The sequence below is a fragment of the Anser anser genome (genome assembly GCF_964211835.1).
Source record: "Anser anser genome assembly, chromosome: 2".
Taxonomy (NCBI): Eukaryota; Metazoa; Chordata; class Aves; order Anseriformes; family Anatidae; genus Anser; species Anser anser.
Window position 1 is genome coordinate 37,287,242 of NC_139721.1, and position 20,628 is coordinate 37,307,869.

At 38.8% G+C, this 20,628-nt stretch overlaps 1 protein-coding gene across 2 annotated transcripts in view; it reads left to right on the forward strand.

The window, feature by feature from the left end:
* CYP7B1 (cytochrome P450 family 7 subfamily B member 1) overlaps positions 1-20,628 on the forward strand; it is a 123,951-nt gene that overhangs the window by 84,532 nt on the left and 18,791 nt on the right. Inside the window, exon 2 of one of the 2 annotated variants that reach the window (XM_083827472.1) lies at positions 16,393-16,529. In XM_083827472.1, the coding sequence (XP_083683598.1) occupies positions 16,393-16,529 (137 nt within the window). Of the gene's footprint in view, positions 1-16,392; positions 16,530-18,227; positions 18,445-20,628 lie in introns of those variants that run through there. The other variant, XM_083827473.1, reaches the window with a different exon arrangement.

Genomic DNA, 20,628 nt, shown 5'->3' on the forward strand with positions numbered 1-20,628 from the left:
TGTAACTTCTGGTCTCTGATTTCCCCTTCGATGCAATAGTTGAACATTGAGGTGTACAGGAATGGAGGTCAAAGGTGTGACACTTCTGATTTACCATGGAACAGCTTTCTAGAACAATACCCATCTTCAAGCATCGAAACATCTGACCCGTAGCCCACCTTGGTCACTGCGATTGACATGGTAGCTCCATTTTTTTTTCCCTTTTCGATCTGATTGGTGTTGCAGTGGACTTGTTGTGGAGTTAATAGCTATCATGGCAATTTTTATTTTCTAAATGAAACAATGCCCCCTGGTGCTCTAGGATTCAAGAGGTCTGATTTTACAGACAAAACAAAAATAAAACCAAATAAAATCTTTTGAGACAGATACTTCCTGTGCCTAAATCTGCCAGCTACCACTCAGATGCTGTCACTGTCATTCACAGGGTTAGGGGAAGAACTCTGTCAGCACTGAGCAACACAGATAAGCACTGATAACAAAGATAAGGAGAGCAATACGGAATAGAACCACACTTGAAAAGAGACACAGGTTGGTTAGGCAGAGTAAAAGCAAATTACAGAAGAGAAAATAAAATGAAAGGGTCAAGACAAGAAACAGTCTAATCAAAGGAACAGTCAGAGAAAAGTAAAAATTAAAGCTGTCTGCTTAATGAAATGTAAAATCCAAATAGTTATGGAGAAGAAGCAATAATATTAAAAAATGGAAGTACTTTTTACTAAAAAGATTGAATTTAATAAAGGTATTACAGAGGAAAAGGACAAAGAGGGTAAGTGTGAAAAATATACAAGAGAGATAATTAAAAATGGCAAATCTAAAAAGGAAGAGAAAACAGAAGGTGTATAGTAAGAGCATGGATATTACAGAAATTGGGGGAATAAATGTAGTTTGGTGTTTTCTGTGCGCTAACAGCGTAGATTATTAATGCAGAAGTGGAAATCAAAGTCCCTCTGGAGTAAAAATACAAGCAAGCTGATAACGAAACAGTTGATCTCCCTTCAGTTTAGCCTGTCACCAGCAGCTTTTTTTTTTTTTTCTTTTAATTAAGATGCTAAATTACCGAACTATTCCTGGTGGGCAGGGCACACATGTGGACCAGCAGAATGCTGCACGCCTTGTCTGCGAACAACAAATTCGTGTGCGGCATGACTTCGCGGAGCCCCACAGCCGACGGGAGCCTCGGCTTTGTAAGACCGATCAATAGAGCACAGGCTGACATGGATCACCATTTCTGCTAGAGCACGGGACTGCGAGCACTCCCAGAGCTAGCTGCAAAACCCAAACAGACAGAAAGACGAAGGCAGGAGAAAGGCAAAGGAAGCCACCCCATTGCTGCAGCCACAGGACTCGCCAACAAGCTGCGGTCTCATTTATTTTCAGTTGCAGACAAGGATAAAATAGCACGGCTCAGAAGCAGGGATGTCTGAAAATGGCTTTAAGGTAGCTTTATGTTCCCACAGTCCTGGAGCGGCAATGAGTCAGTCAAGTCCCTCGCTGTAACTTAGAATAGCCTGAAGGCTGCTCTAAATCATTCTGGCTGCCAGTGACCCTCTCGCAGCAGCGAGGAGCTGCTGGGGCACAGCGAAGTCTTGGCTGCACTTCTCTGCCCTCGGCCGTGTCCGGGGAGGGGGCAGGAGGAGTAAGAGAAGGGACCGTAATGCCTCTTCTGCTGGAAGATGCTGCTTGTGCTGTGACTGGCAGATGTCCAGTGCCTGGTGGTGGCAGCTGATGTCCGGGGGGGGGCTGATCCCAGCACGGGCAGGAGCAGCTCCGAGGCTGTGCGAAGGCCAGGTGCGGTTGCAGTTTTTTGTTACAAGGATTTACAAATCTGCTTTTCAAAGGCAATTTATGGAGGAGAATTCTTCAGTCAACATACAGTCCCCTTTCCCTGGGAATGTCATCATGATCCTGACTGTGGTATAGGTCCTGCTCCTGTGTATGCTGGCGAGCACTCGTATTCTGCGAGCACCACAGTCTGCTTTGTTAGCCTATCAATACTAATCTGATACTACTAACTTACCCAGTATTACTTGGCCTAGCAATAGCAATGTATAAATTAATGCTGCTATGTGGATTCGTACCACTGGGTCTGTACATTCGTTTATTTGTTTATTTATTTATTTTCCTGCTCTTATAGACTAGATGCGCAACCCAGATCAATAGAAAAACCCAAGGCAATGCCAAATATCAGCAAGATTTTTTGTTCAATTATCCTAACTCCAGATATTTACGCTTGGATTAGGGTGGTGTGATGCTGTTCTCAGTCACCTCTGAGGTGACCTGACATCTGATGGAAGCTACACTTAAGAGCGTGATGCATTTCCAAACTCTTCTGTAAATTTGCCACTCTCGTTACTTCTATGTGAGTGAAATGGTTCTGGCTTAGAAGAAGATGCTGCAGCTTTCCAAACCAAAGATCATACATTCTGAGATCTTCCCTTTCTCCCACTAAACGGCGAGCAGCCCGACCTTATCAGCGGGTAGCTATCAGAACTAGGTGCTATCAAACTGGTTAGTAACAGTCGGCAGTGGAGCATGCTCTTAGAGGAGATCCTGAGGCAGAGGAAAAAATATTACCCCTTTTAAGAATTCCTTTAAAGCACTTCCCAAAATTTTGCTTTCAGTCAGCTAGGTATTCCATGGTGTACAGCCCAAGAAGAGCACCTGTTTTTGAACCAAGCAAGACCACTTTGTTTTATAAACATCACCTGTCTTGCATCTCTCGGCAGTTATGCAGAGAAATGCGTTTAGACTGCATATCTAGTGCAAAGGATATAGCGTATAATTTCAGATGTATATTAATAAATGTGAAAGGAGGTACATTCCTTGCTGACTAAGTCTCAGTGAAGGCAAAGACAGAGGGTTTTTTCCCAGTCTGAGGTCACAGACATTCAACCATTCACTGCCTCTAATTATTGAGGGAAAAGGATGCGACCCTTTCACCAGCAAATGGTAAAAGAGTGGTAATTTGTAACCAGAGGTGCAGCGTGCAAGTTAGGGAACACAGATGCTATAATCCATATTAAAAAAAAAAAAAAAAAAAAAAGGAATGCTGTTGATACTATAGCTTATAAAGTCTTTTTCTGATAATTTAGAATAAAAGTTTTCAAAGGAAAAAAGAAAAATCTATGTTTAACACTGGTTGGCACAGTCAGCAACTGAAGACTAGCTCTTCAGGGTGCAAATTTGTGTAGTGTAGTGGATGCCAGGAGAGCTGTGTCAGCCTCTGTCCTGAGGACACCGGCACCGTCTGCAGGAATCCCTCGCACAGAGGCAGAGAAGCTCCTTGGAAAGGGCTCTGTGGTCTCCTGCCAGCAGCTGCAGCTGCGAGTTCGTCAGCACAGGCACCGGTACCGAAGCTCTGGTGCTGTCAGATGAGACATGTAACCTCTGTCTGTTGCCTTTAATCACAACTGAGGGGAAAACTGTTTCATGTTGTCTTCGAGCCTGAAAACTGCGAGCATCCCAAAATACTGAAGGTGGTCTGATTCCGTGGAGCTTGCCTGCTGCTGTCTGCACTGTGGCCTTTTTAGGTGACACAGATTACAGCAATTAATGCGGGCATCTGGGAGATTGTTCAAGTCCAGCATGTCTCCATCCAAACACAGAGGCATTCCTACAATAGCAAGCATTTCATCCCATCCGCAGCGTTGTCGCAAAAACACCTGTCGGTTCACCAGGTTGAGCAGTCACTGCAGCTAGTTCTGGTTCACAAAACAGAGGAACATTTACGGTAGCTTGGAGGATGTGGTGAAAGCTGCTTATTTTCTGTGTTCCCAGCTAATGCATATGTCGCTACGGGAGAATAGTTCCAGAAAGTATTCCTTCGTGCAGGAGAGCCCACTGAGCAGGTATCTGATTTAACAGGATGGAGCTGAAACCAGGTCTTTGTATGCAAGCAGTTTGGATTGTTTTACATCTTATTTTTTTTCCTTGAGGATTGATGGTTCAGCCTGTCCTTTATTTGTTTGAGATAGTTTACGATCTGGTGGCTTCTTCTCACATATTTTAGTCAGGCGTATTATGTATCATTGTTGCTTTATGCTTTCTATGGCTGGGAATTCATTTTTCACACAGTATCTTCATTTAATTAAATAATACAATCACATGTGCATTTTGCATGAATAGGAAGAATCTGTTTTAATTTAGCCAGTACATATTTTGCCATCTTGGGTTTTTCAGTTAAAATTCCCAAGTTTTTTGTTTTAGCATAACAATAGTCATATTCATTGCTTCTTACATTATAACAAAAGCACTCAGATGTCAGTTCATAGATTGACATAATCGGCTTTGTCTCTTAATTAGAAAAGAGAATAAAGCTGTTTAGGGGTGTCAATGAAATGACAGATGTATCATTAACAGAAGGCTACATTGGATCAGAATGGTGCAAATGCTTGGAATTGAAATGTTAAAAATTGTTACTGATAACCTTTCATTTCTAATTTTCATTTTCTTAGGATTTTTTTTCTAATTGAAAAATAATAAAGGCAAAGGTGCATGATACAGCATATAAAAGGAACAGTTATTGGTAAAGAATAACACCAGTTCCTTCTATAAAGACTCAAGTTTATAACCAAAGTATTTAAAAGTGTTTTTTTTTTTTTTCCTGTAGGTAGGGAAACCTGTTACTCAGGATTTGGCCATGCCTTTGAATGCACTCCTCAGCATCCCTGTAATGCCACCATTTTTTATGAGCAACAGGACAGGGTGTACATTTTAATACGAAATTTGGGACCGACCCCATACCAGACTTCACAGTGCAGCACATGACATGAAATCTTCCCTGTTAGTCTGAATAGCCAAGCTAGTATTGACTTCAGTGAGTTCACATTTTGCACATTTCTCCATCCGTTGACAATGCTGTTGATATCCACCCTATGATACAATGGAAGTCTATTGGACATGTATGACATAGCAGCTTTCAATTGGAGCAAATCAAAATTGTAGAACCTGACCAGATTTCAAATATGTAAGTCCTGGGACAATGGGAAGGGCATGCTTCTGGACACAGGCGTTCAGATGGAAATAAGATTGCAAGCAGCATCTGTGCTGCACCTGAGGTGGCTGATCCCAGCAGAGTCTGATGTGCAGGGCTTTCACAAGACCCAGTACCTCATATAAGCCTTACTGGCAACCTGAGTTGGTGGAGTTTCAGACTGCCTACAGCTCCCAGCTGTCTTCTAGGGAGAAATCGGGGCCGTTTAGTCCATCCAGCAACAGTCATACGGCAAAATTCAAGGGTGCACATGGGCTACCTGCCAGGTCAAGTAGCAAGCCATGCAGGAGAGGACTCTTGGGTGTACTCTAAGCCATTGCCCACAGCCGTGGCCTTCTGCACCAGCTGAGTGCCCAGTCCTGGCGGTGGTTCAGCAAGGAGAAAGACAAATGGGTGAGCAACCTGGCCAGAGTCCCAGCTTTGTGTCTGTTTCTGCACAGTAACGTAAACGTGGACAAAATATCCTGAATCTTTTTCTCTGACTGCATTCATTTTCTTTTCATTAGAACCTCTAACTCTTATTGTCTCCCCAGTGGAAATGTTTTAAATTTCTAAGACTCGTGAAGCTTTGAGACTGTAAAGAATTTTGTGTTCTGCGTGTAGACTGCCTCACCTACTGTTTGGCATTCAGCAGTTGGATAATGTGGGGCTTAAAAACAGGTGTGACGGTGTTTAGTTGGAAGAGCTGTTTACAAAACATTGAATGTTTCTTAAATGAAATTTGTAATTTTCAAATTCAGGCTTTTACTCAATGGAAAACGGAAATTACTGTTACCTGCCAGGTGTGCCACTGAGTTTAGAGGCGGGGGGGTGAACTTAATTAGAAATTGACTGAAGTCACAGTGTTTGAATTAAAAAATAGATTTCAGTTGGAAATTTTACAATGTTGAAAGTTGTTTGATGGTGCTTTTTTAAAATCATTTTCATGCTAAGTGGACTAGGAAGTGCAGAAGTGTGTTTAGATGTGGTGTTTTGGTTCCATCTCTTCAAGTACAGATGACTGCAAAATTAGGCCCTTTGTATTTCAAATCTAAATCTGAACGAAATCAAGATCTATCCTATACTCTTGAACCAGAGTAGGAAATGATGCAATTGGATAGTATTTGTTTTTCAAAAAAAAAAAAAGTCATTTTTCAGTAAATCAAGGACAGTAAAATCTTGGACTCCTCAAAAAGATGATGCTTTTATAAAATGAATGTTATTTTCTGGAGGAAAGAACTTAGGAAAATAATGAAACAGGTATTAATTTGCAATTGTAATGCCTCTGATTAGTCCCCAACCCAAGTTGACATTTGCTCAATTTAATTTAAAAAATTGAGAATTGTGTTTGTATTTTCTCTTCCCTGTTTCACAGCAGAGGGATTTAAAACATGTTCAGACCTATGATGTCCCAGTTATCATTGCATCTTACAATCTCCAATTAATAATATTTTAGCTTTCCATGACTGCAGAACGAAAATGCATTCCTGATTTACCTAAAATTGGAATTAGCTCGGTTACCTAAAACTGACGAGGATGTCGTACATTCCAGAGAACGCTAACAAACACAAAGCCATTAACTTCATTTAGATTTAACCCTTATGCCCTTGAACACAATAGAGTTTACATAAATATTTAAGAAGGGCAGACGCAGACCAATTAAAGGAATATATTTCCCAGGCATCAAACAGGCAATGTTTTCAGGCAATACACCGAAGCTCCTAAATTAATACACATTAAATCTGTTACGGGCTCAGCAGAGTTTGAGGCTCAGGAGAGGGAAAAGCAGATGAGGACACCCCAGGGGGAGGTCGGGGGGAGGCTGTCTGTGAGCAGCACAATCCATCGCCCAGCTTGCAGGGTGTCTGCACGGGCTGCAGCTGCCCGCAGGCTGCCCCAAAAATCCCCGGGCGGAGGAAAGGGCACAAGCATCCCTCTCGTCAGTCTTTCCAGGAGCAGGGAAAGTCTGTGGGCACACTGAGCAGGCTGCAGCTGCCTTCATTCTGGTGCTTGCTAAGTAAAATCGAGGAGCAGCTGTTTGGTGGGAATTTTTTTTAAGGTCTTTTTTTTTTTTTAATGTTTAAAAATAAAAATGTTTTTAGATATTTTAGAATCTCCCCCACGATGAGAGGTCTAGTTTCAGGCTAGTCCTACCCGGGAATGTTTAGTGAAAAGACTGCACTTCATATCCACTCGGATCAGACTAGATGCTGAATGAGGCTGCAGCATGAATAATAGAAGGGTGCTTCTCATATGCACAGCGGTGTGAAAGGTGTCACTGCCCAGCCCAAGGAAAATAAATTTGAAAATAATCAGGTTTGTTGCCCCCTAATTGTGGCAGCTTGTTAAGGCGGGATCGGGATTTATCAGGCTATGAACTATGAGAAAGTGTGGCTTGCCAAAGACTAATGTAGGCAGGGGCAGAGCCATAGCATAGTTTAGGGAAAGAGAAGATGGAAAGAAAAGATTCAAGGGAAATGGAAAACGGAGTAGGGAATATTCAGAAGAGGGATTCGAGGAAAGAGCATAGAAGCATGTCTATGAACAGGGAAGGAGACATTACAACTAGTGAGGAGCAAAAGAAGAGTGCAGATTACAACATGCTTTCTGCTGAAATAAATTGCCTATATTCTGTGCTGAGAGAAGTAGAAGCTAAAGTTGTGGAGGGCAGGGAGAGAGGCAAAAGAAAAAAAATAAAGCTGGGATTTCAAGCATAGCATCAGTTCAGATGGAGAAATGGAGATGTTAATCTAGGCTGGTGGCAGAAGGAGACGAAGCGGGAGAGAATGAATTTGTAATGGAGAGTTAGGTTTCAAGACTGTTTCTCCTAACATGCAATAGATTTTTAAAAGAAGAAGGAAAAGATCAAAAACAGGAATCTGGAAAGCGAGTATATATAATCCTATAACAAGGAAGAAGACATAAGCTTCTGATACTGTGTTCATCTTAAAAACAGTAAGGTTTTTGAAACATTCACCTGAGTACTGTATTCAGTTGCTGTTTTCATCTGATGTATGCATTAGTGACAGGAGTAGTCACCTTCTCTCAGTGCTTCATCCCAACTTAGAGTTGTATTTACAAGTGGACTAAGCAAGGTATCTGGGACATTTTTGTATTTATTCAACTCTTCAGGCTTTGGAATTTTTCAGTACATTTTTTGAGCAAAATGTGTCTGACCGTTAATTTTTGAGCAAAATGTGACCTGACCGTTAATTTTTTAATAAGGTTCATGAAATGTCTGACATCTGAAACTCTGGGAGGAGAGGTGGGAAATTGCTTTTAGATTGCTCTTGTACTTCCAGTTGGGGAATGCATGGCCGTAATTGTGGAAGTCATGAAATGGTCAATTAAAGACTTCATAGCTGTGTTGCATCTTTTTTAAACATTTTTTTTTTTTAATTGATATAAAGCTATGCACATGCAGATTTTAAGACAGAGTAAGTGGACCTGTTTCTCTACGTAATTACCTAGATAAATCAGGAGTTGGCTGCTGGTATTTGCAAGTCATGTATGTGGCAGACAGAGCAAGTGAGAGACCAATGTTCTGCAGTGTTCCTTTGGTGACCTGGAGTGGTATATAATATACTCTGTTCAAAAGGGCAGATATAGTCACTCTACCACCAAAGTGAGCATCTCTAATCTATCTGTAGTTAGTAAAGAGCAATATTTTGAAAAAAGCCTTTTCACACCTTTTCTCTCTGTTGATTATAGAGAACTTCAAGATGTGCGGCTTAACCAAGAAACCAGACTTTTGGACAGCTCACTTACATGAAATAAGGCCTATATTTTCATTACCTGCTTTGTTCTAATGAACATCCTTCATTATTTAGCATTCCTACAGTTTCAGGGAAAATAATAGTTGATTTTTACATATTTTTTTTTTACTTCTGAAATTCTATATTCTCTACTCAAAGAAAATACAGTTGATGCACACAGAAGATGCAACATCGTTGTATAATATTCTCCTCACTTTCCTTGTTAACATGGCTTTTTAAACGTGATGATGTCCCACCACTGTTTCTGAGATTGCCTGAATTTATTTGTTTGCTCTTTATTACGTAAGGAATGATTTCTGCATGTTTGAATATATTTCTGTGTGGAGTGCTGACATTCTTATCCACACTTCACTTGTCATTTCTAGGCCAGACGGTTAATATGATTTCCTACTATGAGCTACTTACTGTGTACAGTTTTAACATGTGTTGCAGTAAGGCAATGTATTAAAGTGCAGAAATGGATTATGGAAGAGATGGATATCAGACGAGAGTTGTTGGGTTGTCTTGGGTGAAGTCAATCAGTGTGCAGTGTAAATATGTTCCTGACAGTGGTAAAGGGAAATACTGGTGTTCGTATTCTGGTCCAGTCCTTCTCACATGAATACAGGGGGAAAAAAGCATTTTATGTTACTGGATAATATTAAAAGAAAAGGGGCCTGCAAAGGAGGGATTAGTGTTTTAAATGGCAAACTGGAAAAAAACAGAGGACTAACGAGCAGCATCTGGACAGGACCAGGATATTTTCTCTGGGAAAAGGCTGAGGTCTGTAATGGTTCTGAAGCTGTTTTTTTCTCATCACCGTTGTGATATTGCACAGAAAGCTGAGGTTGTGCCGGGATGCAGAGTCGGGCGCATCACCCACGAGATGTACAAGGTAATCGCTGTGCGGTGCTCAATGCATGGCGCTGCGCTTCCAGAGGGATATGGGCTAACTTCAGGAAGAGGGGAGTGGTGTGAGTACACAGAGGTCTAGAAAACGGTTGTGAGGAAGTACTGGAAGAACCTGGGGTTGCTTAACCCAAAGAAGACTAAAGGAGAACGTGATAAGTACCTTTGAATATATAAAGTTCCCCTGCAGAAGTAAAGGGGATCATTTATTCTCTTATCCTTTGTAGACAGAATGAGAAGTAGAGGGCGTGAAGTGCAGCATGAGGATAAAGGTTAGGCATGAGGAGAAATTTTCTGATAGGGACAGATTGCTTGGGGAGACTGGAGACTCCATTACTATCTTCAAGAGCAGCATAAGGGAATAAGAGAGAAGGTGCTGGCATGAAGTAGCCTACCTGGAATATCAGGCACAGAGTAAGTAACCTCTCAGTATCCTTTCCTAGACTATTTTTATTTGATTACAGTTAAACTAAGAAAGGAAGATACCCAGACTGGGCAAACGATCCCAAATGTAAGACATGATAAAATAACCATGAGCTGCTCTTATTGACTTCACCCAGAGCAAAGACAACATAGCATTTCAGAGAAGGGGCCATAAGCACTGAATTTGTATTAACTTCCAGTATCACTGAACTATTGTTGCATTGACTGAGTCTCTTCCATGAGTAGGTTCTGGCTGTTACGAAATTTCACATTACCTTTTGTGTAGAAACCTTCTGGGAATTTTAAATCTCTGACATACCTAAGCCAAAAGCTTTTTTTTTTGTGGTCTGTTTCCGTTTTTAAACTTTTCAGAGTGCTTTCTCAAAATGATATTTTCCTACCTTTTGGGTTTTTTGGCAATGCCCCAGCCAGTCACTACAAGTAATGGTTGAGTTTTTGGATGTGCCCTTCAACACAAAAGTTTGAAGAGGCGATACGTGCAATGTGAACCTACAGGTGCTAAGATAATGTAGCTAAAAAAAAAAAAAAACTGAAAAATAAATTAAAAAAAAAAAGTTCATAGACAGCAATATTTCAGAGCTACTGAATGAGTTGTTGAGTACAGGTATTTTTTGGATATTCAGGGATTACCCAAATGGAATTAATAGAAGAGGGGAAAAAATGGTAGGTGAATAGGTTCTTGTGATGAAGGGTTTACTACAGAAGTTAGAGTTCTTAACAACAAAAAGCTTGTATACTTTTACAGAAGAAATGCATTTTTGTTGAAAATCCCATAAGTTTTTGACAAAAGTACTTTCAATATAAGTATCGCATTTTTTTGTGGGGGAGCCTTAAGAAGTATTCACTGGTTGGTTGGTTTGTTCTCATCAGCATTTCGCCTAGGTTGTCTCACATCACCATTATAGTCTGTCCTTGCCATATGCATTTTTTGAAAGAGCAAATAAACTTTTCTCTCTTTGGTGTGCTCAAAGGTGTATTTCCTGGGTCTAGACACTGCTTTTTAACTTTTTTTTGCCTGAAATATTGAACACACCATTTGCGTCATCAGTGGATGGAAAAGAAGAGGTTGTCAGCACTGCAAAGTCATTTTACCTTGATGAAGGGGTAGGCAGCGGTGGTGAGCTTTTCATTTCCATGTGTGAAGAGACATCTTCTTCACTGAGTCAGTCCTCGTGTGCATCTCTCTGCCAAGACATGGCCTGATGAATCCATTTGCTCTGTGTAAGCCTCCAAATAGTGGTCAGATAGGAGCAACAGCTGGTCCTCACCTCTGCAGGAAGTGTTCAAGCTGGGAATTCAAAGGTAGAAGACTGTATATTACTAAAGCTCTCATCTGTCTAATTCTGCAGGGAATACTTTTTAATATTGCACGTATTCAACCTGGAAAACTAAGAGTGCCAGGGGATCACTGAGGCAAATAATTTCGATGGGGTATTTAAAGCATACTTAATTTTATAAGTATAAAAAAATTTTGTTGTGGACAAATGTCTGAAAGAAAATGTTCTGGTTTCTTGTTTTGTTTTGTCCTTGTGGATTCAAACACCAAATGCTGTGAAAAGGTTTGGGAGAAACTAACTGCTAAATTTTAAAAAAAAAAAAAAAAAAGGGAAAAAAAGAGACAAAGAAAAGAAAGAAAGAAGGACTTGCTGGCTTTCTCCTGTCCTAAGTTTCCTGTGTCTCTCTTTCGTAATACAACAAGACACTCCAGACACCACATTTCTGGGGATTACCTTTGTTGGGTTGAAGCCTTTGGCCTCATTCTTTTCCTCACAGTTAGAGTGCTCATAAGCCCCTGGAAAGACACTGTCTGTCATGTCTTATTGCTTAAATATTGTGATCGAGCCTGTGAATAATCTCAGACTGCTCTGACATGTTCATAATAGCTTTTGTTCTACTCCTGTACCCACACATTTCCATTCCCTGAAGTCCCTCAGCGTGGTCTGCTCCAGCATCGATGTGCGATGTGGTAGTTTGACCAAAAGTGATATGGAGAAATGAGACCAATGCCTTTAATTTTTGTGTTTGGTAATGATGGTTTAGAAAGTACGAATGGCCCCTCTGCGGCAAGTGATACAGATAGACTTTGCTGGGCTCTTTTTCTCCCCAGCTTGGGGTTTCTTTCACCCGTTGGTGTGAGTTGCTCAGAAGCGGCCAGCGGTGCCCTGCGGAGTGACATTTTCTTGTGTGGCTTTTTCGGTCGTTCTTTGTGCAGCGGAGGCTGTGCTCACACCAGATGCCAATCATACACCACCAGTGGATTTGCAAGATTATAGGACAGGAAAAAAGATGAAGGTTAAGCACAGGGCACAATAGAGATTACTTATGGTAATGAATTGTATAATTTTTCTAGACAGATCTGGATTAATGTTTATCCCAGGCAAGAGATTACTGTATGTCTGATTCTAGTTGTAAACAGACATTATTAAACAGAAGGTTTATGTTCATGAAATGCGACTATGGGTGTTAAAGCACTTATGATTTATTATGTGCAAAGAGAAAAATTAACCTGTTCATCTGCTATAGTACTAGATGTGCTGTGGATTTTTGCATAATTTGGAAGGCATCTGCTCCTTTGGAATACAAATAACGAGTGAAATGGGAAAGATTCTCCTCTCGCTTACACTGATCCAATGCCCTGCACTGCAGAGGAGTGGTGTAACCAGCAAAAGGATAGGATTGTGTGCTTTTATAAAGCAATAATTTTTCCATTACAGATAAATGTTGGCAAAGTCTGTTTGCTTGTGGATCTTTAGGGTTTTTACTTTACAATAATAATAAAAAATAATCTACATTGACATTTACAGAGCTTCACAAATGTTGACCTGATTTGGGTTTCCCAAATAATTCCTTTTTACTAATGAAAAACAGAATTTAGAAAACTTTGAAATAAAATAAATAAATAAAGTAAAAATATTTATATTTTTTATCTATTTTTTCACATAATTTATGTTGCAGCACATTTTTCATTTGGTTTACTGCATCGCTGCTGCTTAGCATAAATGAGACGTAGATACAACAATCACATTTTTTAATACTGCCTTACCTTAGTAACTAAACAGTCACACCTGAATCAGTGACTTAAATGTTTTAGGTGAGCTCAGAAATTCCTGTTAAAGAAACTGTAAACAAACTCCAAAACTTTACTTCTTTTTCATTACTTGCTAGCAAGGATGTATCTTTTCAGCGTGAAAGGAAAGAAAAATTACAGGTATCAATAATGTATTCATTCATTGTATTAACAGGCTGTATTTGTAGCCAGAAGACTTTTTGCATAAAGTTATTTGAAATTATCCGTTTACCCATAGTGGATGATACAACTGCATTGGTTTCCCTCCACTTGTTAATTGATCTGCCTACTTATAGATTGCATTGGATATGTTGCTGATGCTTTATTTGTAAAATTTGCTCATATTAAGTCTTAGTGATTTTAAAGAGATTTCTCAGTTAAGTGTAGATATTCCTGTATATATGTAAAAACAACCCAACATGAAAAGAATGACAACAACAAAATTAAGGAACATGCAGCAAATATTATGAGATACTGAGTGTGTTACGTGAATTAGGTTTTAAGCAGTTAAACTAGATCTGAGTACCATTATATATGGGACAGTCAGGTGGGAAGTTCTCAGTGCTTGAATTTAAAAGGTTGAAAACTTAAATCGCCATCAGAACACTTCATACTGCTTTTTTTTTTAAATATTTCTTAGATATTTACATTTGATGCACGTGTTACATTTGATACAAAAATCAATACCATGAGAAAACAGTAAGTTTAACATTTGCCGTATCTAGTCTAATTACCGGATTTTGTAAAGGCTGTGAAGTGTGAGCCCTGAGGTAAAGCTTGTAAGAAATTAACTGAAGGGGAAAAGTTTGTGTGGGCTTCATTGGTGGGTCATACCGACAGCTGTAAAAGCAGCATAGTGCAGGCAGTGCAGTCCAGCACAAAGTTTTGGGCGCTGGCAGACCGCAGGTGAGAGGTTTTCGGAAAGCCCAGCTGAGGTGAGCATTACTGCCTAAAGCTTTGCGCGGTGGAGCGTGGTATTTCGGGGGGCAAGAAAGCCTTGGCTGCGCTCTTTTCTTCGCTGTGTGTTGGCAGACGTCTATGAGTCGTTAAGATCTCCATCTTCCAAAGAGACGCAAAGATGGAGATGAAGACAGGTCTCTGTTATCAGCCCGCTGTGGGTCGCGAGTCGAACGGGTGCTGCGTTTCCCCCTGGAAGGCACGGAGCCGTGCCACGGTGTTCGCCGGTGCTCAGCTTATTGCTGCTGAGCTGAACACGTCTGCAGCGAACGGTGACCCTCACGTCTTCGCGATAGCAAAACGTCTCCCTGATGTGATCCCACGGACTCGGAGCATTAAGTTAATTTTCCCCTGGATCTCTGAGCTGCGTCCTCTTTACCCGGCGGAAGGCTGGTGAAGAATACAGCTTTTGACCGACTGACAGAACACGGAGAGTGAAATTAGATGCATTAAATTAGAATATGACAAAAAGCCTATCTAAATATTTGTCACAGGGCTGCGTACGGGGTGTCGCGTCCAGCCCAGGAAGTGAAAGGAGGCCGCTGGTGGGACTGTGTAGTCTGGGGGGAAAAATTGGTAAATCATCCAGATTCATTACAGGCTTTGAGGGGATAATTAAGGGTATTGAGTGGGCTGTTAGACTTTCAGGGCTGGTGATCCCTCTTGTGTAATCTCAGATTAGTTCTTGTCTTGTCTTCACCTAACGCAGAATTAACCAGTACAAAGTTTGCTTAACCACACAAGTAAATAATGGTGTTACTTGCCCGTGGGAGGACATATAACATGTTGGCTTATGCGACGTGCACCTTCCCCACAATCAAGAAATCATCACAAAACAAACAAACAAAAACCCCAAACCCTCAAAACCCAAAGAACCAAAAAAGCCAGTGCAAACACATAGGCTGTGAAATTTTCTAATTTGTACTAGAATGTTTGCAATGTTTACTTTCCAGTTAACAAAATGATTTTCTTGAAAACCAGCATTTGTAGTTAGTGGCCAGTTAAACAGAAAGAGCTCAAGATGTGCAACTTGGTTTGGCCACATCTGTTCATCTTTAAACTAAATTTGTTCCAACTTTTTTTGCGGTAAGAGAGCAAATCACTGGCTTATAATTTCCTCCACAGAAAGTTTTAATTAGAAAAAATTAAAAAATTAAATTCAGCATATCGCGTTTACCTTTTTATTATTTCTTTTAATTTCTATTTGAGCAGTTCAAGGAGGAATGTGCCTATGATAGGGTTAATCCAGCTACATAAAAATCCATGCTGTGTATGATAGTAGTAAAGCTTGTGATCCCTTGATCTTTGATTAGATCCGAGCTAGTAAATATCTTGTGTTTAATCAGAATGAGTTGTTCTGCATGTAGTATAAGTCACCTTCACAGATGGGATGTAGCATCAGAGTTGTTCGTGAATATTTGTTTTAATCCTTTCCAGAGCAAGCATGCTTTATGTTTCTTTGTTGTAAATCAGATTCAAGCAACTAAAGACCAGCACGAAGGAAAGACGTTTACTTGCAGTTAGGAATAGGACAGTGTGAAAAGGACAGGAATAGGACCTTTTTTTCCTTTGTAAAGAAAAATATAACTTGCTAGAATCTTGAAAGGTATTTTATACTATTCCACAAACATAGCTAACACACCGTGGCTGCTTTTTCAGACCGGGTTAAAAACATGATTATCTAGAATTTCATCTTAAACTGTTCATACATATTTCTGGCTTAGCAGACTATAAACATACAAAGACTAAGATTTATTACAGTAAATGTTCGGCCTCTATTATCTTTATGTTAAAGGTATTTAGTTAGAACGGTAGCTGTTTTGTGTGCTGGTAAATAGAAATTCTTAAAACCTTATCTGTAAAGCTAATCGTTTTGTGTGGTTTGTCAGCGTCCTATTTACCTAAATCTGTCATAATTGCCTTCTGATACATCTTCCTTTGACATGCAAAATATTGAAAACGAGAGGACTCTTCGCTGTGAGATTTTCTACAGAATGTAATTTTTCTGTGTTCATAACTTTATGGTAATAACTGGACGACCTGTAGTTAAATGCAGCTCAATTTCTCCCTCTTATTTTTCATAATCACCACACAGAGCCTTCTGTGCTCAGAGGTGTGATTAGATTTAACCTGCCGTCATATCTGAAGAACTTTCTGTACAACATATTATACATTGTAAGAATTATATGCATAGATGGTAGGTCTAAGTGTAATATATAAATAGATATAAAGATGAGTTGCTCTCATGCCAAAGCTAATTCCTGATATTTTTTTAATGTTTTTAACAGGAAGACTGGAGAGCCCCCACTAATAAATGGCTGGATTCCTTACCTTGGGAAGGCTTTGATTTTTAGAAAAGATGCTTACAAATTCTTACTGGATCAGCAGAAGAAACTTGGAGATATTTTCACTGTACATATTGCTGGTGAGCAGTATTTTAGTACTTCTCTTGATTTTTTCCATCAGTGAAGTTAAATATTAATTCAGATGTTTAATTTAGAATCTTACTTAACCAAAAACATGTCTGCATACCATAGGACACAATACATTAGATTCAAATGTTTTATATACATAATAAGTATCCACAAGATTTAGTTATGGTTATGTGTATTTATATACAGCTATAGGTATATATGCATATCGGCAGAATTTTTAGACGAGAAATGTATGAACATAGATTTTCCCAACACATATAAACGTGTATTGTTTTTTGTTTTTTTTCCTAAGGAAGGGAGAACTAACATCATCTTGACACTGCACAGAAAAATATCAGATTAAATTTAGAAAACACTTAAGAAAAAAAGTGCAGAATATGTTCTCACACATTTTACAACTGGTTGACAGGAACACAAGGGAATGAATGACACATTGACTCAGTGATACAATCAGGACTGGAACACAGAAACTTCCTGTTGCCAGTCTCTTACTCTGATCATGCTTGCTGAAAATAACAATATAATAAAGTATGATATAACCTTGCTGCTTTCTGTATTTATAGCTGTTTTACTACGCTAGCTCAAATACAAACATTTGGGTGATTTCACATATACACTCAAATGTACCAGAAAAACACAGAATGAAACTGGAATCTTGAATGAAACCTAAATATATAAATTTACATATCTCTATATATATTTTTTTACTAAAATCATTTTAAGATCAAGTATTTTCCTTTGTTCAGAAAAAGACAAACTCCTATTAGTAGGTAGATGTTATGGATCTTTTGCCCCTCTACATGCTGATATCCTTGTTCAAATGATGAATTTTATAGTTGCATCAATAATTACTTTACAGTTAAGTCTACCTCATTTTTAGCTATTCCTGTATTTTTAGAGAGTTTCAAATAAAAATGTAAAATGTAAAGTTTGCTTGTTAATTTTGTGGCAGTGATTTTAGCTTTATTTTTCCATATAAATAATGTTTTGCAATACAAATAATTTTTTTCTTCAAAAGTCTATTAATTAAATTACAAGCAGTATGTTTAATTAAGAATTTTTTTTTTCTTCCTGTTACCTGAAAATATATTATTTTGTCCTTTGGAAGGGCATTTTACTGCTATTAAATGTATTTTTTATTATCATTCATTCTTTTTTTATTATTATTCCTTTGGAAATTGGTGTGTTTCATCTTGAAGTGAGTTTAACACATCTGCAACTCTAACTTTAATTGAAATACTCTTTTTTATTGTTAATGTATACTCACATGATAATGAGTGAGTACAATAATGGCTTCTTTCAAGTAAAATTAATAATAATAATTCAAAGACTTACCATAGTGCATTCATGAAAGCAGATACAATCATACTTCAGAATCCTTAATTTGTTTAACCAAATAGTTATTTCTCTTTCCCCTTTTTATTGTTTTATATAAGACTGTATTTAGAGATTTGTGTCTTTAAGCAATCTGTGAGTGTAATTTAGTTTAATGAATTTCTGTTTGCATAATAAACAGAATTCCATTTCAACTCATCTCCCTGTGTTTAGGTATTTTTCGAAAGCTTTCATGTATACAGGTTAAGGTAAACAGAGTGAGCTACGGATATTGTTTCAGCCTTATACAAGGAAATCTTTGGTTTTGTGAATTTGTTGTGTTGGAGATACTACCTCAAGTTTTCTTTTTTCAGTGTAAACATACTGACCATCAAGTCTTCACTGAGAAACAGCTTGTCAGCCACAACTCAAAAAAAGAAGATGAAGCTAGTTGGTAGCTCATATCCTGTCCTGATTCCAAGACATGCAGGCTTTCTGTGTGTCTTAGTGATTTGACAAAGATGATGTTTGTATGTTCAGCAAACATAATGTAGCCGGCTGTATATGTACTATCATTACCTTAGCCCCCTGGTGAGTGACTACAGGTTCTGTCAACAAATCCTATCAATATGTATTGTTCTAATTATTGGTTCTCAAACTAGTTCGTTTGGAAAATGTGGAACGATGCTTGGAGTTTCTGGCATTGCCCCGTACCGGTAATGCGATTTCGCTGATTGTACTTTCCCATGTGATGAGCAAATGATTGTCATCCCTAAAAGTCGCAAGGGACATGGATGTCATCTTAATAAAGAAATTAAAAAGCACATCTTTCTATGAGAAACATGTAAATTCCTGACCTGTCGCAGAAAATAGTTCTCTAATTGGTTTTGTGTGGTGGTGCAGCAGAATCGTTTTCCCCAAACGTCATACTGGCGAAGCAGTACTGTACATCATTGTCAGCAGTTCAGCAGAATCTTCCTAATAAGAGGACGATTACGTAAATGCAATAGTCTTCAAAAAAGAAAGAGAGAGAGAGAGAGAAAAGAAAAGAAGGAAGGGAAGACAGAAAGAAAGAGATACTGAGTCTGTTGTTTTTAGATGACAGTACGTCCCAGCCCAAGCTTTCTGCTTGCTAAGGGTCAGCCGGGTAGGCAGACAGCTAGGTAAGAACATAAAGAACTTGAAGCAGTTTTTTCACAGTTTCTTGGGATTAAACTTTGTCTCCTTTTGATGATACATTATTAGAAATGATACTGAGCATTGCAACACTGTCTATGAGACTAATTCAAATTCTGGTAAAGTAATCTGTCTTCCGGTGTTTTTGCTAAGCACATTTGGCCTTTTATAATTCTGCTAATAAGTCATTCTTTTCTTTTAAATCATGACACACCTACAGTAAAATACCACATTTTTCTGTCTTAGGCAAAAGGTAGTTTCCATGAACCCCTAACAAAGCTGAATGCTGCTGCAAGCATTACTGAAATAACATCCATCATTATATGTCATACGAAATGCTTGTCTTTCATCATTAGCATTAAAAAGCTCCAGAATGCATTATTAGAGTAATTTCTTAACTATCATACAAATACTGGCTTCTGTGCTCAGATTTACCAAAGTTGACAATTTTCATATTTTCCACATCAATCTTACTCTTCTAGGAGACTGTGTAAACTACAAGGAGATAACCATGCTATTTGCAGCACGGTTGTAATGCAAACTGAAGGATTGGACAAGGAATATGAATTCTCTGTATCCATATTAAAAAAACTCAGTGGGCTTTTTAGAGAAACAAGTATACATTTATTATTTTGACTTGTTTCTATTGTACTAAATAAAAAAGCCAAGTGACTTAAACTATTGGAATTTGGAGTGTGACATTTCTGTATGTCTTGGGTTTTTTGTTTTGTTTTGTTTTTGTGTGTGCGTGTGTGCGTTAAAGGTATTTTTTCGCATTCTAACAAGGAAAGGCATTGTGCTTTCAGTGGTTTCTGTATAAATACATCAAATAGTTAAAGCTTCCTGATTTGGAAAGCATGTGGCATTCCTCCACTTCTGGTTGATCTGACATTTACCTTTGCCAATACTCTCATGGAAACTCACAAGAATCAATATTTTGGTACTGTTTTAGAAAAGACTACTACAAGAAGTAATTCTTGGCATTAGCTGCAATGGAAAGGCATGGGAGGGGAGGGAGGGACTGCATTTTAAAATTCGGTGTAGTAAGTGGAAACTCGAGGAAAGGTTTCCATTTGTTGGTATCAAACGCCACCAGGAACAATAAGTGGGAAGAGACTTCAACAGCGACAATGAAATGATTTGAAAAGTGAAATTAATTGCGATATTGACACTCAAAACTTTAAAGAAATACCTTGAGGTCAGAACATTTGTTAGGGTTTGGATGTTTGCTTTTAAGTTCTTGAAGGTTGCTTAGGGTAGGGGAGATGTTGGGGCATGACTAACTTTGAGTCTGTTGCTGGGTGGAAGGCACCATGGTAAACCTGTGCGGCTACATCTGTGTGCAAGAATGATTGTAATTGCTAAAGGCTCCCATACCCACTCTTACAGCAATAACTTTCTAACTGCAGATTTTAGTCTTTAGATTTTAGTCTTTTTCTAATGAAGAGATCTAAAATTAGATCCTCTGTGAGGTACATAAACAAGCTGCCTTTGTTATTCAGGGGTTCCACTTTTCTGGCTAGAGACATTTAGAGTATTTTTTTTCATGTGTTTATACATATTGTTGACTTTCAGGGGAATGGTCTGGAGCCTGAACTG